General features: G+C 39.1%; 1 protein-coding gene across 2 annotated transcripts; it reads right to left on the bottom strand.

Moving 5' to 3' along the window:
- Nucleotides 1-69: 69 nt before the first annotated feature.
- dnah12 (dynein, axonemal, heavy chain 12) lies at nucleotides 70-27576 on the bottom strand. 2 transcript variants are annotated; one of them, XM_024292535.2, is made up of 74 exons: nucleotides 27376-27576; nucleotides 27031-27254; nucleotides 26843-26927; nucleotides 26053-26079; nucleotides 25773-25965; nucleotides 25428-25497; nucleotides 25182-25340; nucleotides 24913-25108; nucleotides 23629-23817; nucleotides 23392-23545; nucleotides 23221-23312; nucleotides 22957-23135; nucleotides 22435-22570; nucleotides 22225-22350; nucleotides 22004-22138; nucleotides 20374-20567; nucleotides 20049-20292; nucleotides 19783-19968; nucleotides 19501-19701; nucleotides 19210-19404; nucleotides 19005-19126; nucleotides 18783-18918; nucleotides 18550-18696; nucleotides 18286-18405; nucleotides 17102-17258; nucleotides 16857-17029; nucleotides 16631-16783; nucleotides 16299-16538; nucleotides 15900-16145; nucleotides 15701-15820; nucleotides 15514-15623; nucleotides 15229-15412; nucleotides 14977-15117; nucleotides 14807-14890; nucleotides 14398-14586; nucleotides 13493-13612; nucleotides 13143-13331; nucleotides 12918-13069; nucleotides 12659-12797; nucleotides 11538-11704; nucleotides 11172-11427; nucleotides 10787-11086; nucleotides 10491-10669; nucleotides 10221-10413; nucleotides 9988-10149; nucleotides 9727-9921; nucleotides 9460-9593; nucleotides 9208-9370; nucleotides 9019-9099; nucleotides 7372-7548; nucleotides 7172-7303; nucleotides 6997-7086; nucleotides 6778-6918; nucleotides 6464-6705; nucleotides 6227-6374; nucleotides 5992-6137; nucleotides 5701-5915; nucleotides 5426-5618; nucleotides 5150-5342; nucleotides 4892-5064; nucleotides 4523-4663; nucleotides 4276-4434; nucleotides 3910-4205; nucleotides 3581-3834; nucleotides 3173-3313; nucleotides 2955-3092; nucleotides 2646-2879; nucleotides 2385-2573; nucleotides 1642-1745; nucleotides 1357-1561; nucleotides 1102-1239; nucleotides 914-1005; nucleotides 671-738; nucleotides 70-536 (listed from the first exon to the last, which is right to left on the bottom strand). In XM_024292535.2, exons 2-74 carry the CDS (start codon nucleotides 27210-27212, stop codon nucleotides 343-345), a joined length of 11898 nt encoding a protein of 3965 aa, XP_024148303.1. In that variant the 5' UTR covers nucleotides 27213-27254; nucleotides 27376-27576; the 3' UTR covers nucleotides 70-342. The 2 variants fall into 2 exon arrangements, with proteins under 2 accessions (XP_024148303.1, XP_036068662.1); XM_036212769.1 differs by having other exon boundaries at nucleotides 27031-27576.
- Nucleotides 27577-27758: the final 182 nt, after the last annotated feature.

Genomic DNA, 27758 nt, shown 5'->3' with positions numbered 1-27758 from the left:
AAAAGTGCCTTTGAACAACCAAATGGGAATGGACACAGTGTGGCAAAAAAGCAAGAACACAATTCACCATTGTTTTTTTTTTTCTTAATACTTCTTAAATTTATTAACAATTTTTAAAAAATGATAGAACATTTCCTTCAAATATAGTTTTGTTTCACTAGTATGCCCTGTAACTCAAGGCCCTCTGTGTTGAGGTGTGAATCTGAAATTGCTAGCAATCAAGTAAAATGAAGATTATTTATAAAGATAGACTATTCTCAATTGAGAACAGAAATAGCCAAAACATGTACATGGCACTGTCCCGAACCAGTCAGTGTGATAGCAGTAGGAGGTTATCAGATATCAGTCATCTAGCTGGAGGAGCATGGCCACGCCGCGCTTGATCCAGTGCTGTGGGCGCTTCTTGGTTGACAGCATCATTGCAATAACAAAATTGGTGGAGTGGCCCGTTGTTGACAGAGTTCCTTTCCTCTCACTGGTCTTATACAGAGGGCAGACATACAGGCTGTCAGTTTGACTTATGTTCTTTTTTTCCGCTGTTTTAAAGACAAAAAAAGGGGGGGAAAGGGTGAATCCAGTTAATGTCATCGATAAAGAAAATAAGTAAAAAATGATTTCACAAATGGCATAATGTGTTATAAATGTTTAAATGGGAATTAGCGGCTCTTACTTGGCTTCACCCAGACGATAGGCATGGAGTCAAAGAGAATTCTGGGGTGTTGTTCAGTCAGAACTCCACTGAGGACAAAAATATGGGATGTTTGGTGACATTTGGGAAAAAAAAGTGTCAATTTAAAAGCATGGATATTCAGTTTTTGGATATTAATATCCTGTTTCAGCATGAATAAATGTGCTTGTGTGCCTCATGATGAGGATAAAATAAACCCCCTCTGTTTCTTTGTCTTCTACACACCTCTCTCGGTCCCATCGAGCTCCATCAAGAAACAGCCCGTTAACGTAAACACCATCTTCAGGAGCGGTTTCTGACTTATCAATAGGAAGAACCTGAAAGAAAAACAAAATTTTTTGTCAATGCATTGTCAGGACAATCAGAATGTTGGTTTTAAATTGAATTTAGGTAAAAATTGTTCATTTTCCAACCTCAAAATCAAAGGTTAACAGGTCAATGGGGATTTGGTATTTCCTTGCAAAGTTTTGCATAACTCCAGTTAGAAAAGCCTGAGTGAAGAAGAAACCAGACAGCCAGAACACCTTGGGCTGTCCATTTTCATACCAAATCTATGGAGATGTGAGGTGACAGTGCAGACAAAGATGGAATAGAAAGAAAATAGCAATGCACATCTGTAGTTTGATATGATAAAGATGAGTCTTTTCAATGTTGCAGAAATGTCTAACCTGTAAAAACCTGAGTCTCGCTAGAAAGTCAGTAATGTAACTGCCGAGGGGTTTGAGGCTCGGGTAAGAGAATTTGGCCCATCTTTCCGGGACCTTGCCCACGATCAGATTTCCTGCGACTGCCTCCAGCTCTGAATCCATCACCACCAAGCCTTTGATAGCCTTCAAAAGGTTTTGAAGGCTCACACAAATGGTGCTGCACAACCTAAAAGACCAAGAACAACAGCGAGGATGACAAGAACAACTTATTCTGCTCCGAGTTGACAGCTATCTGTCTGTTCACACCTGTTGTAGCGCTCCATTTCTTGAACAAGCACAGTGTTCATGCTCTCCTCATAGAGCACAGGGTACTTCAGGAGAACTGCTTCTCTGTCGAAAGTGGGTGGAAGCTGAAGGAAAGACAAGTGTGAAGGCTAGAAATGCAACATTAAACACGCAATTATGTGAAGAGAATTTTCGTTTTTTTCAACATATTTATTTAAAATGGCTCTGCCTTAATACTTCACAAAAATGTCTTAAAATAGTGATAAAACAAACAGACTTACAATATTTATCTTATTTAATAGCATGCAGACATTTATTAAAATGCCAAAAGACCCAATAAAATTGCAAACTTTTGTTTCTGGTTCAATAATTTTCTAACTTCAAAGCTCATCACCTTTATTAATAATGTCTTCTCCTCCATTTTCTGTGCATTGATTAGAGGATGTTGCATTAAGAAATTCACAAAAATATGCGGAGTAGTACACCTCATTTTGACAAGTCGTCACTTTCTGTCTTTGAAAGCCTTCAAATCTGTATGAGGGAAGTTTTGAAGTTTCTCATCTTGTTTTGTGTGTGCAAAGAGGATCTTTCCAAAGTTTAGAAGAGATATCTTGAGTCTTTTTAGCAACCTTCTTTCAGATGATGAGTCAAATATTTGGGCATTATTTGTAAAAAAAAAAACGATATGTGTGTCTTTATTTGTGGCGTAACTACTACTGCACCACTGCTCATCTGACAGTATGGATATGAAGTTTACTTCTTACCTGGGTGAGTATATTGTTTGCTATATCATAGAGGGCGCTGTCACCCCCAGAGCTGACCCCTCCCATGGCTCCTCCCCCCTGGGTAAGCAGCAGTGAATCAAACAGTAGCTTTGTCTGCTGCAAGTCTTTGGAAATGTCCACGTTTTCATGCAGTCCAAACACCTCTGGTTGCTGACTGAGTGGTAGATTCTAAAACATAGAAAAGTCGTTGCACTGATGGATGGAACGCTTCAAATAATGATCATTTTAAATGTCTCGTACCTCGATGAATTGGATGTACTCTTCATAGGTAGATTTGGGCGGGGCAAAATATTGACCACTGGGTGAGAAAGGGTAACGGAATGTTTTGATTATGTCCTCGCAGTAGAAATCTGCTAAAGTGGTCATCAGGAGGCGCCTGTCCCAGTCATCCGTCACCCGGCCACCGTAGTTACACTCTCCAGTAAGATATGTAATCGCCTCAAATGGGACCTTGTCATACTCATTCACAAATTGCTTGAGGAGAGAAGAAACATACTATTTACATTTCATGACAATAGAAACAAAACAGAAGCAATTATGAATAAATACCTGCAGCTGTCTCATGCTTATGTGGAGGTCAGACTCATTAAACCCGTAGGGGATATTCCAGCCCAGAGGCCCAAACGTTTTCCTCTCCTGAACAAGAGCATGGAAGAAGCACAGCCCAAACAGGAGTTTCTCCCAAACCTGGTGACGAAATACCAGAACTAGTACAAATATCTGTTTCAAATTCAATTTTTATGAATTAAAGAGAAAAAAAATCTCACTGGTTTCTTGTCTGGACATCCATTAAAGAAGTTTGAGTCAGAAACGGGATCTGTCAAGTAAGACTGCAGAAGGTTGAGGCGAAGTCCCGTCGGTTGCTCATTTGTCATTTTCACCCCATTCTGCAGGATGCTCACTGGAAACTGATTGTGAAGATAAATGCTTAATTTGTCAAATAATTAATACAGAACCCAGACAGCCAAGGCCAAGTGGGCCCCATATGGTTTAAAAGTGGGCAGAAAATGTGGGCCCCAATTGGGTTGGGGGTGCACCACGGAAATTGTGGATAAACCCATTTGGGGCCCACATTTTCTGCCCACTTTTAAACCATATGGGACCCACTTGGCCCTGCTGGTTGAGAATTAGGTAATTATTCACTATTGCAATGATTAAAGTGAACTCCTTCTTACCTTAGGTGAGGGGTAGCTTGTGAGCCAGAGGCGGAAGTCTTGGTGACACGTTGTGAGGCTGAAGTCCTCGCAGATCTTCTCGAGGTTGGACATCCATGAAACAGCCAGGTGGCAATTCTGCAAACACACCCAGGATCCATTCTGCATGGCTGTGGATATCATCTTAGCAGCTATGGGCCCTTGGCCTTGACCCAGAGAAATAGACTGGAACCTCGAACCGTCCATTTTTTTGTCACTGGCAAACTTCAACAAACCTGTGGGGAGACAGTTTAACATAAAAAACTTCCCAACTAGTTGTCAACACACTTGTTTGTAACAGTGTTACTTACTTGCCATGGGGTCAGCTCCTGGAGAAAGCACAAACACCAGAGGGATGGTGGAGTTTGAGTCTAGGTAGCTCTTTGTTAAGTCAAAGGCAGGAGGTTGGACAAACTTTTTGCCCAGATTGCGAGTCACAAATTTAGTCACTGCTGGCACCATCTTATCAGGTCGGAGACACCGAAAAATGATCATCTTCTGCAGGTCTGTGAGTTTGTCACCCCAGGGTGCAGGCAAGCTAATGCTGCATGGCTCCTTGCTGTCATAAATGAGCTTAAAGTCTTCTGGATTTTTGATGAAAGCCTCTCTGTAAAAATGCACTCATCAGATAGGTACAAGTAATAAAAAAAAAATACAGTGGTTGAAAGACTTTTTACTTTAGTCCTTGGAAATCTGGAAGTTCACTAGCCCTGCAGATTTCATCCCAGCTTTTGTCCTGAAGCCAGCTGGGGTCGGGATTGGCCACAGTGTTCTGCAGACCCACTCCCCCAGTGAGCAAGAACATCAGGTCTGAGTGCTCGATCTCTTTCTTAGCTCTGAGAATATATTGACAAACAATGTCATATCTCTTTTTAGTCCTGATTTAATGCTTTAACTGTTTTTGAATTAAAAATAAAAACTTACAACAGCAAATTGCAGCAGAGAAGAAAGGAGAAAAGAAGCTTGTCCTTCTCGAAGAGCGACCGGCAGACATTGCAGTACAGGTTGTAGGTGAAGTGATCTTTCAAGTACTCAAGTCTTTGCTTCAGAACCTTGGACTTGATGCTAATGAGTGGACATTTAAGAAGTTTTAGAGAAGTAATATTCTTTAAAAAACGTATACAGTCTGTTCAATCTACTTTTTAATTTAGCTTTAGAATAACTGCAAAATGATAGAATAGTTTAAATATTGATTGCTGTTAATGGAGATGTAAAAACCCTCCAAATCAGTCCACTTTTTAATTTGAATTCAGGGGAACTTTGAGAATAGTCTTAGTATCATGTGCTGCTCACCTGTCTTGTATAGAGTTTATGTAGAGGTTGACAAACCAGATGAGGGAGTATTGGTACATGGGGTCAATGTTGGTGAGATCAGCAATACTAAAGAAGAGGATGGAAGAATGCTTGGCGACCTCTCTGTAGCCCTCTCTGGACTCTGCTATCTTGAGTTCTGTTTTCTCTGCAATCTAAATTTGTAAAAAAAAAAAAAGTTTTTATTTTTCTTATATTTGTAATTCCAAAGCCAACATTTATTTTTTTATATGTTCCTACCTGTTGCTTCTTGGTGATCTCATTGGACATTATCTTTGCAGAGTCTAAAATTTGAATGGCACTTTCATCCTCCAGGATGTTTCCCTTGGAAGACTGGAGAGTTTCTAGGATGCTGTCCTCTGTTTCCTTTAGCTGTCTCTTGTTATTAGCTGACTGCAGGATTAAAGCATTCCTCTCCTCTTCCAGTTCGGGCCTGAAGATCAAACAATAGTGTGGTTATAAGAACTTGTCTTTAACTTATTCTGGCTGCAAATGAAATACGTCATCTTGTTCTACCTCTCTTTTGCAACAACTATTCCCAGCAGCTGGTCTTCCAACCCCTCTGGCGTGATCATGAAATTGAGCAAGGACACTTTGGTGGCCACCTCTGGTAGATAGTGAGGGTTCTTGAGTCTGGTCGTAATGTAGAAACGGAAGTCAGCCGAGTATTCAATCACTCGATCCCCAAGTTTTATGCATTCCACACCACCTAATAAACGAGGACACAAAAAGTTTGCAATTCGAGAAATTTCAGGGTACGCTGTCACAAAAGGATTGAAGCAGTGTTATACCTTGTTTGAACGTTTGCTTGAGCAGCAGAGGCTCCAGTGACGGATCCAGCTCTTCTCCAACATTTTCGAGCAACAGTGGGGTTCCAAACTGAATGCAGTTTTCAAGGGTTCTCATGTAGTCCCCATCAGTTAGCTTGATCACGTTCAGGTTGTTGTCTTTTTCTAAATTCTTCACCCATTTGTTGGCTTGACCTTGAGGGTCAATCATCAAAGGCCTGCAAAGAGGACAATATCAAACAAAGTAGCGCAATTCTATGTTTGGTTAGAGTTACTGCCGTAAAGGAGACTCACCATCTACGCGAATTTCTTACAACGACACCATTGTCAATAGAGAAAGAGTCATTGGGAAGGCCTGCTATGTTCCATGCCCTGATTTCAATGGGATCCCCCAGAGTTTTACTGAGAGAGAATTCGTCTGAAGATGGAATGTTTTTAGACTAAAGATACAAAAAACAAGTAATAGAAATGAAAAATGCATTCAATTCCCAAAAGTTGAATACAAAGGTGAAAAGCGTCTTATGTTTACTTGACAGAGAGTGGTCCATGATTTGGTGCAGTTTTGTCTGAAGCCAGAAGTGAAAGGTCCCAAGTAGGCGATGACGCCGGCAGAAATAAGAACGTCTCCTGTCAAGTTGTCGTAAGTGTTCTGCAGGTCCTCTGCTGCTTTAGACCATCTATGGGAGCATTTGGATTCAATCATTTTACTTAATACCACAAAAACAACAACAAAACAGTCAGAAACAGATTATAGTCTGGTTGTGACCTTGTCTTCTCTCCACTCAGACCACCGATGAGCTTTTCTGCTCTCTCCAACTTCCTGGCGCATAACTCCACTTGCATCTCAAGGCGGGCCTTTTCCTCTGTCTTCTCCTCAAAAGTTTTTTGAAGAGCAGTCAACCGGTCTTCAACCTCCTTCAACTCGGCTCTCTTCTGGTCTAGCACAGCTTTAGTAGCAGCCAAAGACTCCTGTGCCTCTGCAAGCTTCGCTTTCTTCGGAGCCACAACCTAAAAAAGGAACATGCTATCATTAAAAAAGGGGAGGTAAATAGAGTGTAGAAAGACACAAAAACACTGCACCTTGGCGACTCTGTCATAAACCTCCATCGCTGTGATCCACTTGCAAAGGCCTTCCGCTGCAGAGGAAGCATTTGCCACTTTGCTGGGATCAAAGTCAGGATTGGTCATGAACTCATTCCGAATTGTGTGCATCACAGGAACCTGCAGTTCAGTCATTGATGTTGTCGTTAGGACAATATAAGTTGTTTAAGCTGAAAACTGTATTTTCTCAAAACTCACAGGAATATTGTCTTTGTCGTACTCTTTAAGATCTCGTAAAAAGTTCATATCTCCCAGAAGCTTTTTGCTTGGACCCCAGAAGTCAGATATCTAGGCAATAAAGAAAAAATCATTGCAAGATACAAAGTATTTTGATGGTTGAAGTCAGTACCCCTTTGAAAGATCCCATGCTGACCTTTTTTCCGGTCCCAGCAGGGTCAGGTATCCTATCTGGCTTCACGTTCTTCATCACACATACAGCTGCCATAACCAGCTTCACTCCTGAGGGAGGATTTTTCATCGCTTTCACAATGCTGATATCAGAGGGCTGCAAAACATAGATCCTTTTATTGTATAGATCTCCAACAGTCTGGATGGCAAAGTGTGTTAGCTCACCTTCAATGTGTCCAAAGCAGTCAGAGCTGCTTCCAGTGCAGGCAAGGCTTCAGCCAAGTCACTCTCACACTCGCTCTTCAGAGCCTGGGCCTCGTTGGCTTTTATGGCTGCCGCCTCCTCGTCAACATGAACAACTCTACTTTTGGCTTCCACTTCTATAGATTCTACTTCAATCACCTGAAAAAACATTTCAAACAAATTCATACCATGGTCCGGGTGGATACTAGGGCTGCCACAATTAGTCAACTAATCGACAACTAATCGACTATTAAATTAGTCGACGACTAATTTAATAGTCGATTAGTCGTTACTTTATATTATATGGAGTCAGACTGTAGTAAAGTTAAAAGTTATAATAGCATTCAGCTAGCTTTTTGGACTATTTTGACATTTACTGAGGATCATTAATCTATTTTGGAGTTTAGCTAATATTTCAGCTACATGCTAGCTGTGTTAGCTAATTTAGGATTTGTTATGTTTTTTAGGCTAATTTGGAGTTAAGCTAAAATTTCAACTGTATGTTAGCTATTTTGGCTAACTGGAATTTTTTCACATTTTTTAGGCTAGTTTGAAGTTTAGCTAATATTTCAGCTACATGCTAGCTATTTTGGCTAATTTAGTATTTTTTTTTAAAAATAGGCTATTTATAAGTTTAGCCAATATTTCAGCTGCATGCTAGCTGTTTTGGCTAATTTCTTTGTTGTTTTTAGACTAGTTTAGAGCTTAGCTAATATTTCAGCTGCATGCAAGCTATTTTGGCCAATTTAGGATTTTTTCAGTTTTAAACTAATGATGGTTAAGATGTGTGCTTTACATCCAGTTTGCGCATGACCTGATTAGTCGACTAATCGGAAAAAATAATCGGTGATTAGTCGACTGTTAAATTAATCGTTTGTGGCAGCTCTATGGAATGCACCCTTAAAAAAAGAAGTTCGAAATGTTCTATATCACTGCGTGGGTTTCTTTAAAACAAACTTTTCCTTCATCATCTGGACAAAAACAAACAGAGGTGAACTTTCTCTCTGAACTGATGCTTTATTTAATAAAGCCAAAATCCTATAGACTTCTATTGAGAAATGAACAGCTATTACTCAGTCATTATGTTTGTCAGAATCACCATTCTTACTCTGGTGTCTCTTTTTAACATGTTCTTGCTAAATATACTTTTTTAATGATATATTTTCTTTATTGCTAGTATTCAAGTTATAAAGTGGCCAATCAGATGCCTCAATAAGAGCATGTGGTGCTCGCTGGCCCAACCTCAAACGTTCAAAGCGTTTGATTGACAGATTCTCTGACCAATCACCTCTTGCTAACATCGTCTGCTCCCAAAACGGTGAAATCGGGTGATATCCATACCACGTAACAATGGTGACAGAATTGAATTTATTTCATTGGAACCTTTGTTTTCATGTCAATGGTGACCATCTTTAAGCGGGAAAATGCCCTTCGAAGTGTGTATTATCAGAAATTAACACACTTTGCAGAAGCAACCATCAGGTTTCTGTGGCGTGCTTTAACTTCTGATAATTCACACTTCGTCGAGCATTATCCTTCACATATGTTCACAATGTTAAAAATGTTTATGAACTGATCAACAGTTAAAAGTAAATTTAGAAGTGAAATTGTGTTGTGTAGCATTTTCACCTCCATCATTTTGGTGTTTTCTATCTTTGCTTGTTCCAGTTTGGGCTGGAGATCTACCAGTTCTTTCTTCATTTTAGCAACCTTCAGGGAAAAAAAAACATTGATCAGAACAGCTGCAGCAAATTCAAAACCTAAAAATAATCACAAAAACAACACAATGTACACGAAGGTTAAAGTGAAAAAGCTTACCTCCGACTCAGCAAAAGCAAGCTGATCAAGCCCATTGATATACCTCTGTTTTGCATTCATGATGGTCTCTCTCTTCTGAGAAATAAGCTGCTGGAAAGTTGCAATCAGCTCCAGGTAGGATGTAGGAGTGATATAATTATAGCGACCCAGTTCAGCCTGGAATCTGCAATTAACCACAACAACATAACCAAACACTCTCACATTTACATGTTGCACCTTTGAATCTGCAGGTTCCTGATAAGTGTGTCTTACTTGTCTGAGAGCTGATTTGCGGAGGTGTGAAATGTTTTGCAGATGGTTATGACCTCCTGCCGCTCGTTTTCACTCATCTCAAGTGATTCCAAGAATGAATTGGCAACTCGCTCAAGAGCTTCCTCTGGCCACGGCTGCGATTGGGGATGGAGGAATGAATGTGTAAACAAACACGAGATAAAAAAGTAGATGAAATGGATTTCTTATGGGGAAGTGTTTGATATCAATTTTACAGCAATTAGCACCATCTAATATTTAACAACTTACCTGGAACCAGTCAATGGTGCAGCAGTTAATGAGAGATGGGAATTGCCGCAGACGCTTTCGGAATGCTTTTCCAATGGGACTGAAGGCCACCACAACATGCAAGTTTTCTTTGCAGCGAGCCACAAAGAAGGCAAACAGAGTCAAAGGGCTCAGCTCCACACTTTTATTTCCTGCTTGAGCGATGGGGCGAATCGTCTGGAGAGAAAAAAAGAAATAAATAAGATTTAAGGAAATTTTTTTGTTCACTAATGGGTTTTTTACCTCCATGATTTCCTGTTTCTCATCTACTGCAAACAGATTGGGCACTTCTCCAGTGTTCAGCACGCTGTCAATGTCTTCAAGAAAGGCTTCATCCTTAATCTGAGTGTCAGTTATCAGAAAGACCGTCTTTTGTCCTTTAACTCCAGCATTCTTCAGCAGCATCTGCATTTTTTAAAGAAATTTAGATCAAGCTACAAAGGTTCTTAGTAGTGTTTCTAATCTTCAAATCAAACCTTTAGATCATCTCTCCACTCCGTCATGCCATAGTTCTTGGAGATCTCCGGCTGGAATAAGGTCATGTGGGCCATTGATGTGGCCAGACGAGTTATGGACTGCCGTCCGCTGCCTCCGACTCCAACTAGCAAAGCATTGCCTCCAGGCTGCTTTAATATACGACTGATACGTGACAAGTGCTCCAGGAGATATCTGCGTTTTAAAGCACACAGTTCATGTATCTTAGTCAAAACGTGACTCTCTAAATTCAACAATACAACAAAACGTACCTGAAAATGACCAGATTCATTCGATTTTTGTGCATTTGGTTGTATTCTTCAAGGCACGATTTGACCACCTCAGCAAAGGTTTCAACCGAGGGCACCTCAGTGTACAAACGCTCATCACCCTCCAGGTCAGGGTTCATGTAGTCCCCAAACAGTAGGTTGTGCATATCTTTCTCCTCCAGCTTAAAAGAAAATATATAAATGTACACTTACTATTCATACTGCTAACATTCCTTGAAATAATATATTTTGGCACTAAGACATGTGGCTCCATTTCAAGGAAATATGCGTGTTCTTACTTCTTTATCGTCTTGCTTCAGTTGCTCAAAAACTTGGTCAAACGGCTCATTGAAGTGATCCTTGACTATGCTCTGCATTAGTTGGTAGAGCCACGTTCTGTCTTCGTTATCAACAAGGCGATCATAGTAGACGCGAAAGACCTCATGGACAAACAATCGGATCAGAGTGTGCTTGTCCTCCAGGGACTCCTTTTTCAGCAGCAGGCAGCCTTGGATGACTCGAGAGAAGTCCCGTAAGTTAAAGGTGTAATGAGACTTGGCTGGAGTGGGAAGCAGGTTCTCCATGGCTTTCTTATACACCTTTAGGGGAAAAAGACAGAACAGATGTCATGCTACTAAATAACATTTCAGCCTAAAACCCAGTTATTACAAAGTAATAACTCACTTCCATCATGGCTGTGACGATTTGGTTTCCCACGTTGACAAACTCAGGTAGGAACAAATTCTTTTTCATAGAAAAGGACACAATACTCGAGAAAATGTGAACCATGGTGTCGTCGCTGAAAGGGTTTATGCTTATGACGTTGAGGTGCCGAAGGAATCGAGAAGTTACAGCATTCCTTCCACCACCAGGGGGACCCATCGCTGAGATGAACTGAACATCCACAAGGCTGATTTTGGAGGTGTCCTTCAAGTCATACCTGTGATAACAGAACATATCCAACTCAGCAAAGTAATAATGGATTTTCCTATCATAAGGACATGGTCAGAATACTTTTTTTTAATTGGCCTCAGAAAGTAGGTGTCTCACCAGTGTCCATGGTCTAAAAACTGTCGTAGGAGCTCCACAGGAGGCTGTGCTCCAAACTGTTCCCGGGCAGGCATGTTCAGGTCATCCACAAACAGGACATACTTTTTTCCCAAAGGAGGGCCAAACACCCCTTTCCTTCTCTTATCTAGCTTGGACATAATGATATTCTGAAAAGGTGTTACAAAAATATTAGAACTTGAATTTAACAGGGAAATAAAGCTGCTTTTTAAAGTCTTTCATGTGTATGAGTACGTTTTTTTTAAAACAGACAAATAGAAGGTTAAGAATGTATTTACTTTTGAAATCAGACACAAGAACACACGAAAAAGAAAATTTGTTATGCAACTTCAGCAATCACGCTATGATTTAGGACAATGCAAACGTAAAAAGAAAACATTTTTTCCAAAGTTGGACCAAAGACGCCATAGGAAGGAGAACCCCAATGAGGAAGGAAGGGGTGTGGCCGTTTAGAAAGATATGACAAATTTGTTCAATAGGTCAGCTGATCGTGACATGTCACTTAAAAGGCAACATTTTCAGAGACCGGTCAAAACAATTTCAAGTAAACTATGCCTTTTTAACCCTAGAACACTTCCGCTATAAAAACTTACACCATAACTTTTGCTGAATAATTTTTACCCAAAATGTAATATACCCAATAAAAAGTATTTGTCATTAAAAAATCGAGCAAAATATGACAACACATAATACATGAGTGTAGTTATCTTTTATTTCCAACTGTGTTATACGTAACAAAGAGCAAAACAAAAACAGGAAGATCCTAAAAACGTACTTGAAAATAACTGAAAAATTAAGAATTTGAGAACAAAAAAAGTCCTAAAAAAACAAAAAAAGATTATAGAGCCTTGGCCTTTGGTTCTACCCATTCCTGGGATAAGTGAGACTTTACCCAGGGACCCATGACACTCACAAAAATGCAACATATTGAAAATCAGGTAAATACTTTTGCTCTGGTGAAAATCACCCAGCAATAGTGCTCTAAGGTTAACCTCACATTTGTCTGATTTTTTTTTTTAATCTTCATGTGTTATTTGAGGTTTTTGAATCAATATATTTAATATATTCCTATTGGTTCAAGATTTAAATATTCAACTACCAACCTGAGTCTGGTTTGCACTTGTGTGGGCAGAAAAGTTGATAAAAAATGGAAGGTAGCTATCTTTGTCCAGATTGTTCATCAGTTTGTCTTTAACGTACACCGACTTCCCAGTACCAGTAGGACCAACAAATAGGAGAGGGCTGGTCAACACAAATAAATAAAACACATGAAAAAATTAATTATAAATACAGAAATCACAGAAAGTCAAAACATCACAATGACACAAACTTTGCACAAATGTAACCTCTGAGAATACTTACATTCCTTGGCTGATGCAGAGATCCATCAGGTACGTGTACCGAACTGTGTCTATGGTGGGAACAATGATCTCCTGCCCTTTAGTGTTTATGTCTCCAAGGTTGATGTTCTGAATAGTGTCCTTCCAATGGATCCATCTACCTTTTTCTTTAAACTGTTGCAAAGAAACCTGATGTAAGGATTTTATGTGACTGAAATTCTTTCCAATTTATCTATTTGAATCGTACCTCATAAAAGTAGTCATACACCAGGCCTTTCTCATTTATTGGACACTCCCATCTTTCAATCGTTTCAGGGATTGGATGTTCTTTGTCTTTTCCTGAAACGATTTGTCTGATGAAGTCACTAAACTTTTCTCTGCTATCCGTGTCACAGCAGCCACCCACGGACCACACCAGGGAGGAAGCAAAGGCTGCCTATGAGCCAAAGCAAAAGAGAAGACGTTTTATATGCTTTCAGTAGATAGAAATATACCTATAAAGAGGGGCTCTTTGTTATATTGAAATCCAATCAAACATTTGAAATAAGTAAAGTTTAAAAAAATCAAGTACGTTTTTAGAAAATGTGTCTTTTTTACCATGATCCAAGTGTGGATACTCTCTTCATCAGGTTCTGTTTTCAATGGTTCATCCAGAATCATTTTGAACAATCGGCAGAGCGCTACCACCGTGTGACTGTTGCTAGTGGGGACAACTTCCTGTAAACACAATCACATCCAATCCAGTCAGGGGTCACTGCAACAAACCAGCCTTCACTGATGTGTGGATTTGATTGGCAGAGTTTTACGCTAGATCCCTTCCAGACCCAACGTTGTATTTATTTCATCAAGGCTGGGGACCTGCACAGGGAGACCCAGACCCACAACTCGTGAAGGGTCTACTCTTAACTAAGAACTTACACTGGATTCAGCTCATGGTGGAAAGGAAACCCTGGTTTCCCATGTGCAAGTGCCACACACGGCCAATTAAGCCATCCAGCCGCTCAGTTTTTAAAATCTGACAGCAGTCAAGGTGCATATTTGATTCACAAAAAAAAATTATAGTTGTTACAATGTTGTAAAAGCAAAAGAAAAAGGGAAAAATCTTTGTCAAGCAGTAAAATGCTGCTACATTCATAAATACATTTAAAAAAATTTTTCATCATTTGGCAGGAAAGGGCTTCTGACAAGTAAAAATGAGATGGATACCTGGTATAAAGTGTATGCATCATTCAAGATGCTATTTATGTAGAAAAAGCAGATTCATTTTAAACTTGTTCTGCTCAAAACAAAGTAAAGTAACTGTAAGTAAAAATAAAAACATGGGCAAAAGTAAATAAATTAAGTTAAATTCTAATTTTAAACTCTGTTTTAAACACTATTTTAATCAAGCCTTTGAATGGGACTTTCCTATGTTGTCCAATTTTTAAAATTCTAACTTGAGTTGCACATAAAAAAAAAAAAAAATGCCTGAATTGATCTTCTGAAACTAGCAAGTCTCTTACCCTGCAGTGCTTGCGCAGCATTTGGAGGGAGGGTGGAATGAGCCAGTGAAAGAGATCCAGTATGAGGGAATGATTCTCTGGGTTTTGCAGAGGATCAGGAAGCGTGTTCATCCAGGAGATCACCAGAGGCTTCCAGCCAAGCTGAGACGGCTCCATGTAGATCATGCCACATCGACTGACCGTGGCAGGCTGCAATGACACAAAAAGATCCCCCAAATGAGTGAAAAATTGTGTCCTTTACTTTAAGGCTCAATTTAAACAAAATGAGAAAAAGAAAATAATGTTTGCAGCTCTCAGCTAATTAATTCAGGTTCTAATTGATCTAAAACATAATATCTTGTGTACTGAATTATAGTGTAATGACAGAGCTATAGAAGGACAAAAATCCAGATTGAACAAGTTTTCTCACCGAAGCTTGTGACAAATCCATCGCTTCAAATATTAGACTCATCTGACTGGACATCTGAATGATCTCCCCACTCATCAGGCACAACTGCAGATTGAACAACACAAAAAAATATCGTCTTAAGATGCAAATTAAAAAAGTAAAATAATTTGCTATTCTTAAATGTTATTTACCTTTTTGTTGTCATCCAGGACAGTGTTCATACTTTCAATCCACAGTGTATCAATGGGACCATCAAACACCACCCACTTGCGGTCTGGCGTTTCAGCCAAAGCAAACTCACGAAAAGTGTTGGCTACAACTCCATCTGTCCACTTATAAAGAGACATCCAAGTAGAGACGATTGAAAGCAACAATAATTGTCAACTGATTATCAAAATACAAGGTCATTGTATTTATCGCTAGTTTAGATGACGTCAGGCTACCTCATGGGAAACAAGGTCGAACTGTCCAAAGAGTTGTCCCATGGTAATAGACTTTGGATTCAGTGTCCTGAAGATGACCTTCTCCTCCTCACCATGTCCTCTCTCGTTCATTAAGCTTAGAGTATCCGCCAGAACGTGCAGTACCTTAGTTTTTCCAGCAAATGATTCTCCCACCAACATAAACCTATAAATATTGGTTTAAATATTTGCTTACACGCTTTAAATAAAAATTACATTTTTGTCATGTGAGCACAGTTAGATTTGTCAAGGTAAAGGATGACGTACCCATGCCTAACAATCATCATCTCGTACGTCTGGATCAGCTTTTCCATGAAGACCGGAGTTGGCTGGACATTGTGAATTTTGCAGCATTCTTCAGCAGCCTCTAAGAAAAGCTGACACGAATAGACAAAACAATCAAGAATAAAGAAAATTAAAAAAAAAAAAGGAAAAACAAAATCAAGCATACAACCTTATAGTCAGCCACAGGAAGGGAAATGCCTGGGAATAAGTCACTGGTGATTCCGTTAAACAGCGGAATATCATGGGATAGAAACTTGGGCTCATTGACATCTTTTATGGATCTCAGGAGCTGCATCCGATAACAGAGGTAGAAAGGTTGACACAGACGAAATACTTCAATTAAACTGATTTCTGTCGGTACTAATTACCAGGATGTCTTCATTCTCATTAGGAAACTTGAGTTTGAGGTTCCCAGCAGCCAGGAGGACGGCTTTGACAGCTCGCATTCCGTAATCATAGTGGAACTGGGATGAGAGCTGCTCTGAGCAAAGCCTGTAGGTCATCACAATTTTGGCTGACAGGGGTTTGGCGTTGAGGAAGCCATAGGAGTACAGAGAGATCTCTGCTATTAGAGCGTAGTTTGGAACCATCATGGCTACCGTGCGGAACAAGACCTAAACAGAAACAAAAACACACAAAAAGTGACATCATATCAGTACATGGCAGAGTGTAATTTCTGTTCAATATTGCACAATATTACAATAAATAAAAAATTAAAAAATTCTATCGATATAAAAAACTGAATGCTGTGCTTCCCCATTAAGTACCTTGAGGTTGTCTGGCAGTTCTGAACGTCCTGCGTAGCCCGGATTCATTGTGATGGACACAAAGCAGTTGGGATTCAGTTTGAGCATGGTCCCTTCAAAGTCAAAGTGCTCCAGTTTGTGCATGATGGCCCTCTGAATGCAGAGAACCTGTTGGGCCACTACAGATAGAACCTCCAGCTCAATGCGGTTGAATTCATCAAAGCATGCCCAGGCTCCAGATGAAGCTAGACCTTTAAAAAACTGTGAATTAAAACACATTAACATTACTGGTTCAAACAACAACACAACAATCATAAAAGGTTTTTTTTTTTTCATTCAGTGATTTTGATTACTTTTCCCATTGCGAGATAATCCAGTCCGTCTGAACAGTTGAAAACCACGCACTGAACAGCAAGCGCTTTGGCCAAGTCTTTTGTAGTTTCAGTCTTTCCTGTCCCAGCCGGACCCTCCGGAGCGCCCCCCAAGTTCAGGTGGAACGCTCCAATCTGAAACAGTGTGAAGCTTTAGAGTTTCATCTCTCCTGGTATGAAGACAAAGCATGTGAATAGATTTTTTTACCAGGGTTCTGTAGCATCTGTCTGTCAGAGGAGTGATCACTAGACGCGGTGAGTTCCCCAGGTACTCGTAGGCATATTTTACATCACAGTTTATTATGTGGACGCGAACATTGTCGTTCATCCAGTAATAGCGAAGCTGAGCCAGCCATTGGAAGTCAGTGTCATGCGATACACCTAAAAAATATGGAATATTAGAGTGAAAATTGTGCACTGTCTCTGAGTGCTGTGTTCAACACAGTAAGGTACCTTTCTCAATGAGCTCCATGACTACATCTCTGGCATGGACATCAATTGTTACCAGAGCTCCAAGAGTAGTCCTCGTCTGTTTGGGCAGTTTTCCTCTCACCAGTTCTACAATATCATTTAATTGATTTTGGAGTTGTTGATAGTACTTCTTTAAACCCTAAAGGGACCAAAAACATGCTTAATATATATAGTAGGGCAAGCATCCATTCATCTTTATAGACAGAAATATTCAGAGACTGGCTGTTTAAAGTCCCACTCCAATCACCTTTTGAGCTGTAGTAAAAGTGTTCCTGGTGGTCGTTTAATTATGAATATACTACTTTTAGCCAAAATCAAAAAAACTTTTTTACTTTCTAGAACATAGTTTCTGCAGAGCGGCAGGGGTTCATCAGAAATTTGCTACTGAGTTGAGGGCGGAGCAACCCCCCCCCCCAAAAAAATAAAAAGCTCTTTTTCAAATAGTCGTTTTTTTGGTCAATACAGAAATAACCAGAAATGTGATTTTAAGCTTAATTTTCTTTATAAATATCTTCCATAATCAAGAAATGCCAGAGGAACATGTTAAAAACACCAAAAATAACATTTTCACCAGATTGGGTCTTTGAAGTAAGTTTGCACTTTACTACTAAAATCATTTTGTTAATCACTAATGCAATTGTTTATTAAACTGTTTTTAAAATGTACTTTACAATCCTCTCATTCTCTTAAAGGACCAATAACATGATTTTCTTAAGTCTATCAGACTTAAGAATTTCCATGTATATGATCATATATATATTTTTTTAGTGTATCAAAAATATTCATGAAATATGAGTTGTTTTTTTCATGCATTTTTTTTCTATCTGCAAGTTTTTTGATGCTCACTGCTAGCTCTGCAGAGAAATTGAGTGTGTCAGACTAGACTCTTCCTGTAAGGGGCTGTTCTCACTTTGTGACATCAGCATGTGAGAACCCACTCGTTTTCGTGATTATTTGAGGGGCTCCACTTCAAAGTGCAGGTTTTTAGAGGATTACTCAATGCATGGACAGATTAAAATACCACTTTGGGGTTCTTTAAAGTGAGGAATGAACAGTATAATACACATAAAAGCTCAAAAAGTTGGAATTTCATGGTACGGCACCTTTAAGAAACAAGATAAGTCTATTCTAAAGAACTGTGGAGAAAGCATTCATAAATATCCTACATTAGTTCCTGTCTCGAAGGCCTTGTGAACCTCCAAAGTCCAAAAAATTTGTGAGCTGCAGAGCACCACCTGTCCTGGCCATTCCTTGACCCACTGGTTCCTTGCAGTCTTTTCATAGGCCTGTTCATAGAATAGTAAAACATGACTATAGCATTAATCAAGAAGACAGCATAAAGTAACTTTCAAAATATCCGAATGCAAAATCCACAATAAATCCTCAGCAGACCGATCTGTATCATTAAGGTATCCAGAAAGTCATCTTACCACTCTGGAGCGATCTATTACATCCCTTACACTGGAAACCATCGCATCCTCCAGCTGAAGGAGCCACTTCTCCACAGCTCCTTTGGCTTCAGATGTGGAGATGTTCTGGATCAGCTCAACACGCTCTCCCTCACTGCTGTACATGGCCTGAGCAGGAAATGTGCGCATACTCAATTAAGAAATTAAAATCCAGCACCAAACAACGTCAGTAACAAAATGTGGGACTGCCTTGCCTGGATATCCAGATTGGGTAAGAAGTCCAGTTTGGCAATGCCCTCAAAGCATTTCTTTAGATGAGGCTGGACACGCAGAGGGTCTTTGGTTTCAGAAAGAATCTCCAGCATTTCATCATTGGACAAAAAGAAGAACCTGAATGCAGAGCAGCAGCTAATATCAAGGTCTGTGCTTTGAGAGAAGACATTGAAAGTTTGACAAGGAGTTGAAAAGAAATTCACCTTGGAAAAAATAGTCGTTTCTTCTCCAAATAGGCATTCAGACCTTTCATAATTTTTTCCAGAAGGGCATTGCATTCTTGCAGTGTTTCCAGTAAACCAGGAAGTGAGGTTGCTTGCAAAACCTGTTAATGGCAAACAATAATGACACTAAGGGTTTGTTTGCATTGGTTTAGCTTTATTTTTAATAAGAACTGTGTATTTTTACCTTTGGGTCCTTGATACAATGACCCATGATCTCTCTCCAGTTTTGGTCAACAGTTTGGAAGAGTCTTCCCTCCTCCGGAATCTGTTGCATGATGTCCTGAGATGAAAATATGGGTTCCAGGTAAAGCCACTGGGCCTGCAATTTTAGCCATTCATCGATGGATTCTTGGATATGAAGCAGACGCTCCTCCCATTGCTATAAACCAAAAACAAGACATTAAGAAGCTGCCTGAACTCCAATGTCAACATATTGTGATTACACATTCAAAGTGGCATTAAAATGTCATTTTACCTTCATTTCATTTTGAAAAGGTTTGACGAATGGTGAGCCCATCATGGTTTGAGTTTTCACAATCTGGTCGTCCAGCATCATCTGAATATCATCCAAGGCAGTCAAGATGGAAACGCCAGTGTCCTTGTGAGGCTGATGGTGGAAAGAAACAGCATCCCACACCTGTGTCATGGTTTGCATCGCCTTCTCCAGAGAAAACTCCTGCAGAAAAATAAAGTAGGTGCATGCTACATTCAATTCAACTCCCTTTTGGAACATACTCAATGTTTTCAGAAATCCTACTTTGCTGGCAGCAACACTGATCGACTCAAACTCTTCCAGGAAAGGTTCCAGTTTCAGTTGTAAAAGTTTGCGTAGTGATGTACCAAAATTAGGGGTGAGGTCATACCCCACTATCTGGGACATCTTTTCCCAGTGACGACCTCTGATACCTGGGTTACAGAGAATGGACACTACAGGGATGTAGTCCTGTAAGACAAGCATCATCCATGTGACTGATCGTCCTTGAACAGAACGCTTCATAATAGCTGAATTAGTTCATAAAATACCTTGAACTTTTTGATCTGTTCTATAACAATAGAGCACAAATTAACTGTGGGACTCTCCTGCTTGATTGGATCCTTCTCATCTGGTTGTCCTTCTGCCTTCCTGTAAGTCTTTGCCATTTCCTGAGCAGCTTTACTCTGCTTCTGTTGGAAAAACTTCAACATCTTGTAGATCTCCCGATAGAACTCGTCGACTTGAGTTTCCATGGTTTCCCCATTTAAGTCCAAGAAGGAACCATCCATCCACCTTTGCAGAGGGAGGCTGACAAGTTAAACAAATACTAAAAAACAAGAAACATTGAAGCTCAACACAAATGAAAATTTAGACCTGCTCTCTGCATGCTGCCACTTCAGGATACATTCAAAAACCTTCTGGTACGGCTCCATTTGCTCTCTCATAGCCTTCACTTCTGGGTAACATGTTATCTCCCATTTATAGAAAGACTCTTCTTTATTAATGCCAGCAATAGTTTCTTCAGTCTCCTGAAGACGTTTTCCTGCAGTTCGGACATCTGCAACATACTATTGATGAAAGTCATTATGTTATAGTTAATATATAAGCACATTTTTATACAGATACAAAGTACATTTATAAATAATAGTCTTAAAAAATGGCATTGCAGAAACACTAATGAAAGGATATAAGCATTCTGAATTTAGAAAGTTCTGCTTTCTGCGGGCTGGGTTGTAGCCTATTGGCTTACTAAAAGTAGCATTGCAGGATCTCTGTGATATAAATTAGAACTAAATTTTAAACTGTGACAGTCGGCACGATTGTCTGGAAATGTCTTGATGTTGACCTAACGATTCTTTCTAGGCAAAAATCCCATCTACAGTTTAACATATGACAATACACGCTGCCTGATCCATCCAGTTATTATTCACTATTAATTTTGAGGAGCACAAAGTTTGAACAATTTGCCCACTTCTAGTCATCTGAGCCTTCTAGGGCAAATTTAAAGTCCCTTCAGAGCAGATTTGACCTTTAGATAATTCGTCATGTATTTATTGCAACAATGAAATCATCTTTCAAGTAGATCTAATCCTAATCCAAATGACTATTTGCTGTATTGAAAGAATGCTGATAATTAATTCTTTATAAAGTAGTTACACAATATTAAAAACGTGTGGATCAAATTTGAGTCAGTGGGTAAATACAGTGGTTTTTAATTATTTTTTTTGTCCTGAACACCCATGTCAGTATTTGTGCATCTTAGAGTAGCATTGCTGTGAGCAAAAACTTACCACATTACCTTATGTATCATCATTTATACTAACTGTATCTCGTAAATAAAATTATACTCCTTTTTAAAAATGGATTTCAAATGAAGAAAAAGAAAAAAGAGAAGAATTTTGTTTAGTACAGGGGTGTCAAACTCAAACCGTCTGATCTCAAGTGGGCCGGACCAGTAACGTAGTTGCAAAATAACCCAACTTGGTTATCTTATTATCTGAAGCTTTGTTTTGTTTTATTGGGAAAAAAAATGCCTCAAAAAACCTAGTAGCTTTATCACTTATTATTATTATTAGAGCTATTATTATTATTATCTTTTTGACAACAACATCTTGGTAATTGGGGTGTTACACCTGATAATTTTTATAGTAACGTAACTACGGTGAGGCTGTAGGGAACCTAACTGTCTTCTGCACCTCATATCTTACACAGACGTGGCACACGTTTGCAAAGATTTGCTGTTTATTTCTTGATCTCATCTTATGCGGGTACAGGATTTCCCCTAGTGGCAGAATTGGAGATTGCAGGCACTTCTTGAAATAACCATAACTCGCCACAGGAATGGGCTAGAAACTTGCATTTTTTTGCTAACATCCTTATATTTTTTTTCCCTTCATGACTGGGCCGGATTAAACCATCTGTATGTTTGACACCCCTGGTGTAGTGGGTTTTGCAGGGTTAAACAAGAATCCAAACACAGAAATCCTTCTTTATGAGTTCTTACCTCCTGGATCAAACCCAACTCTGAACAGAGAGGAAATGTTTTGATAGTGCGTTCCAACTTCTCTAGCTGTGCAGTCAGTCTTTCTCTTTTGGCTAACAGCTCTTTCTCTTCCTTCTGTCTGGAACTCTGCAGCACCTTTAGAACATTAAAGCTGTTAACATTGCTAAACCTGATGATCCCAAAACATTGAAGGCTGTTTAAAGCAGGTGTGACAGCATTACCTCTTCACTCTGTTCAAATGCAAGGAGGATGTTGTGCGGCCAGAGATAAACCGTAGAGTTTAGCTTGATGTCTTCTGATTTAGCAACATGGGTTTCCAGTAGGTAGATGATGTGGCTGCTGGCATCCTGTCAGAGCATATTGTGTATATTAAGAGATGTCAGGTTTGCTGTACTTTTGTGTGAGATACAGGAACAAATCCAGTATCTCACCTTCACTTTTTTATTTAGCTCTGGAATGACATTTTTCTTGGTAAAATCGATGTATTTTTCCATCTCAGCAATTTCCTCTGTGCTTTTTGGAACGTCCAGAATCCTCTTTTTGATGGCTTCAAATTCAGAACAGATCCTTAGAAAACAAAATATTTATTGCAGGTTACAATCGAAACATATATTTTAAGCACAGCAACAACTGCTACAGGAAGGCCCAATCCGAATTCTTCCCTTCGCCTTAGCCCTTCTCCCTTTCCCCTCCCTTTGAAGGAGCAGTTTAAGTCCAAGTGTGTCCGGGAAATGTATTTTTTAAATCCGACCCTCCAAACAGAGGGATATAAAGTCTTCCCTGCGAGAAGTGCTTTTCTTCACGTAGGTTTGTTGTGTATATTCAAGCGCTGGAAGCTCCGCGCTAAAGCTAGCACTGGTGATTATTGGTGACACCATCGAACTCTCCATTTGGAGAGCCAAATGAAGGAGAAGGGAGAAGGTAAAAATTCTAATTTGACCGGAGAGACCTACAGTAGACTTTGCTGACGCTGTCTGATCACCAGTTTCTCCAGAAGCAGGTCAGCGTAGCCTTTGGCTTTGTTGGCTAGCCCTTGTTTCAGCTCCTCGCAGTCCAGCTGGACCATTGTGAAGTAGACTTTTGATGGAAGGCTGATGATCTTTTTTGCCAGATTGTGGAACTCCTCCACTTTCTTTAAAAAGCACAAAAAAAATAAATAAACATCGTCAAGCATAAGGAAACAATATTTTCTGGTAACTAAAGTCATCATTCCTCACCTTAGTATAATCCTCAAAGGAGTGCTCTTCTTTAAAAAATGTGTCAACTTGAGTCCGGGCAGTTCCATTCACAAGCCAACGGTAGCTGTCAACTACAAAATCAGACACAGTTAGTACCAAACTGGTGTCAGCTGACTGGCAAAATCCAACATCTGGTTTTTGGTAGGTTACCATAGCTTTGGAAATGTTTGCCAGGTTCCTCCATGTTTTTCAGGACAGCATTCTTCACAGTGGTCTGAGCCCACGAAAAGTAATCCTCAGTCACCTTGGCATTCACAAAAGAGGGTGATGTGTGCCCCAACCACGACTGAACAGTCTGAACTTTCTGTGAATCAGTGTTACAGATGTTAATGCTGGTCCAGCAAACATTAGGACGGTTAAAGTGCTCATAAAGAAAAAGAGGCAAACCTGAAACGTATTTGTGATGACGTTTAGGATCTCCAGAACAGATGTTTCCACGTCTCGAGGAGTGGGATACATTTCCATTTTCTCATCGTCAAACGTCAAAGCCATTTGAAAGATGGGCAGGCAGTGTTTTCGGCTTGGGTGGAACACGCTGACAAACTCATCTATACTTTTGTGAAGGGCGGATCGCAGCTAAGAAAGCAAAAAAAGAAAAATTTTTGTGAGTTCAAATGTTAGATTGTGAAACTACATTTGCATCGTGCATTTGCAATAAAAAGGAAACATGAAAACTTGGTTCTAAAATGTTAATTGCTTCTGAAACAACACTGTGATATGAAATGCGTCCACCCCATGTCAAAAAGGTTCCATCAATCTCTGCAGAAATGTAACGTTTCCTCCACAAATTTCTGAAAGAATTTCGACCTAGTGCAGTGAACATTGAAGCTTTCACATAAAGCAGTGTGCTCTGTCCTTTTTTTTTTTTTTTTTTTTTTTGATTAACAGCCTCAGGTGTTTCATTTCCAGTTCAGTATCTCTTACAAACTCTACAATCAACTCTTTTGTTTGTCGACATTTAAGATGAATGACTGAGTGATTGTTCACACACTGTACAACCACTGTTCTGTACTCTTCAATTGATAATCAGCAGAGTTGTACTAAAAGTCTGAGATCTACTTTCATAATGGGAAATGTACATTCCCTCGAGATGCTTCTGTACTGCATGACCGGAGTGACATGTTATATCATGGATTTTCTGTTGGGGAGGGCAGGGTGAGTACTGTTGAATCCACTGAGGAAATAAAGAACATGATCCTCAGAGTACAGCATATACTTTGTCCAAAACAGAATGGGCTTTCTGAAGCCTTTTGACCATGGCATCTTCAGTTTCAGCGCAGGAGATGTTGGTAAGTTGCAGTGATGGTTGAGAGGTCAAAAAATCGAAAAACTCTGAAAACTATTCTTAATGTATGTCAAATGTCCATGTTTTTTTTTACATTTTGGTTCACAATCCGAAAAGGAAGCCAAAATAAATGAAAAACTGAAATACTGTGGTATTCACTATTATCAAACATCACCCTGAAGTGGGTGGGGTTAAGTGGCCACTCCTTCATTGGAGTGTGAATGCAGAGTTGGAACCCCTTTGAGTATTAAAAGGTAAAACTTTGCATTTACAATTAATCTTTTTCTAAAAATTCCCAGATTAAATGTGTGACATTATTTAATCAATATTACTAACAAAAAACTATTCGAATTGTTATTTTCAAAACATATTTTACATGGTTTTACCTGATTGGAAATGAGGGTTGATGCACATTTGTAGAAGGAAGCTTGTTTCTGGTCATCAGTGCTTTCTTGTATCTTTTCAAAATTGAACAGCTTGAGGATCTGGGGGAACCATATACTCATGACACTGTCTTCCTTCCTCTTACATTCCAAAGTTAGTTTGTTCTGCAGAGTTTTGCAGTCCATGGGTCCTAAAGCTCTACACCAGCAAGAGACCAAATAAATATATAATAACCTCACAAAATAAATAATTAGTTTTTTTTTTTTCTTACCTGTACTCTGGAAGATTAACAAGGACCAGAGAGGAAAATGTTGTAATGCCAATATCCAAAATAGACTGCATCACTGGTTCAACGATGTGCAACTTATTTTCAGTCCAGCTTCTGGTTTTCAAAAAGCTATCATACCTTGGCTGGGAAAACTCAACAATTCTACAAAAGATGGATCACAAACTGTGTAGAGTAGCACAAAATAAATATTATAATGTTTTTAGAGTGTATATAAAAAAGGACACCAACCTTGGCTGTGATAATATCTGTTCTTCTGAGTTCTGTTCTTCGTTTAGGGGATTCTTTAACACAGAGTCCACTGAGAATAGAGAATTATAAAACTATTGTTGTTTGTTTTGGTAAGTATTTTCAATTGTTTATGCTGCAAGAAAATGCCTAATAGATAGTCATAAAAATAATTAGAAAAGTATACTTAAAAAAAAGATTTGATTTTTTTAATTCTGGAAATAAATTATCTTTAAGAGACAACTGAAGAAGTTGTAGTCAGTTCCTCAAGACTCCTAAAATAAATTATTCTTGAAGATTGGAGCTATGCACAATTTGTATTCACACACATCAGATAATTGGCATTACCTGTATACTGGACCAAAACTTTCTTGAAATCATCTTTGACTAAGTTGCAGAGTTCCTCCGTGTGTTCCTTTCGATTTGGTGTCTCTTTAAGCTTAGCTGGGACTCTAGCTAAAATATTGTCCATCCAGTCTTGTGGCATGTTGTAGTCATCAGATCGGCTCTCCACACAATGCTTTAAGAAATTGTATGTTTTCTGCAAAAAGTGAACACAAATTAGACAGGTAGCAGACCCCGCCTCCCCTAAAGAAACAAAAGGGTTGTCCTAGAAATGTCAACATACCAGGCGCTGTTGCTCCTCACTTAGCATCTGTAGAGTAATTATTGAAAATAGTCTGTTACTAGAACACAATGTGTGCAATATTTGTGGTAAAGACCCACTTCAATGAAAGTGTGTTTTTTAATGTGTTATTGTAGCATTTTTCTCATGATAGAGGACATGTAAAAATAATTTAGGATTAAAACTGCCATTCTGCATGTTTATTTATTCAAATTACGATGTATCAGGAACTTTTTATTTAATTCTAAGAAGTTTTTATTATAATATACTATTTACCTTTTAATTGAAAATACTGTCCTAATTCTGTTTTTATGTTTATCAAATAATTTAAAAAAAGGGGAAACTAAAAAAAAACCTTCACAGATATTCAACAATTGAGATTCTGAGGTTTATGTCACATCCACCGCATTTACGAAAAATATCGATATTGGTATCGATATTGGTATTGATATCGGCGATTTTGACCTGTATCGGATCAATACCCCCAATGCCTAGCCCCATTAAGCTAGCAGGAGAGTGTGTAAACAAAGAAATAGTAGGAAATCAGTGGAGGCGAACTTCCTGTCAACAGTCCCACCCACAATCCAGAGGTGAATTTCTAATTAACTCCTTCCGAGCTGCAGAAAATTCGCCCAAAAAAGACTTTTCAGCTTTGGCTAAAAACTCCATAAAAATAGTTAAAACACCAGCAATGATTTCACAATGAAAGAAAATATATAGTTGGAGTGGGACTTTAAAAACAACACAAGAAGTGCAAACAAATAAAAATATATAAATAAATACAATGAAATACCGAAGGAGGAAATTGGGGTTCTGGTGAAAGACGACAAGCTCCTTCTTTTTGGCTTTTCTCCATCTCTTTTTTGGCTCTGGAGACCCTGAAATGAATACAACTAGATCATTCCTGTTCACCGACAGCTTTCACAATTGGACTGTTAGTACTTTTAATGCCACAATTAAAAAAAAAAAAAAAAAACCTACAAGTTTGTGAGGGATTTGTTTTGCTGTTGTGCTATTTTGCTGCTTAGTCGCCTCAGTTTCTCCTCGTGGACCTCCTGCTCCTCCTCCATCTCTCTTTTCTTGGTGATGATCTTTTCGAGTTCGTCCGGCCTCCACCTTCCTTTAATAGGTGGCAGGACTGGAAGTTTTTTCCAGCCATCCATCTTTTGGGACACTGAATGTCCAGGAGGCGGATGCCAAGGATACTTAAAAAAAAAGAAACGGATACATAAAAAAAGTATGCCGGATGTTGACAAACCTCTCAAAAACCGAGCTAGCATGAAGAGAAAAGAAATGGCAGAGAAACCAACAAGCGGAAACTGTTACCTTTATCGAGTGTCCATCCAATAAATGTCACTTTGGTAAGAGTGTAAAAAGACCCGTAATGTTCACGTTACCCAGCCGAGGAAGACAACTGTTACTACCATACAGTTTATTACGTTAAAGCGTCGTTGCCATGGAAACCCTAACAAGGAAGTACACAATGAAGGGGTAGCTCTGAAATGCCGGTACTTTAACTTTTAGGTAAATGTTCACGCCTGATAAGTTTTTGGGGGGACCTATTCAAAACTAAGACAAATAAATGTAGCATCTAAGTATACCGTTGTTTTCTTAAAACGTGACATTTTATTTTGAAGGGGGGAACTCAGACACAAAAATACTAATAAAAATACAAAGAAATGTATAAATAAAACAAAGTAAAAGCAACA

Source organism: Oryzias melastigma, linkage group LG7, assembly GCF_002922805.2.
Source record: "Oryzias melastigma strain HK-1 linkage group LG7, ASM292280v2, whole genome shotgun sequence".
Classification (NCBI taxonomy): Eukaryota; Metazoa; Chordata; class Actinopteri; order Beloniformes; family Adrianichthyidae; genus Oryzias; species Oryzias melastigma.
The sequence above is the reverse complement of the archived record's forward strand: the minus strand, read 5'-3'. Positions and strand labels throughout refer to the sequence as shown.

Excerpts from the sequence above, each read along its gene's own strand:
- dnah12 (XM_036212769.1), bottom strand. The coding sequence starts at position 27,329 with ATGCTAGCTCGGTTTTTGAGAGGTTTGTCAACATCCGGCATACTTTTT. Across the intron at positions 26,928-27,030 it reads AACAAATCCCTCACAAACTT|GGTCTCCAGAGCCAAAAAAG; the intron begins GTAGGTTTTTTT and ends TATTCATTTCAG. Across the intron at positions 22,351-22,434 it reads AGCTAAATAAAAAAGTGAAG|GATGCCAGCAGCCACATCAT; the intron begins GTGAGATACTGG and ends ATGCTCTGACAG.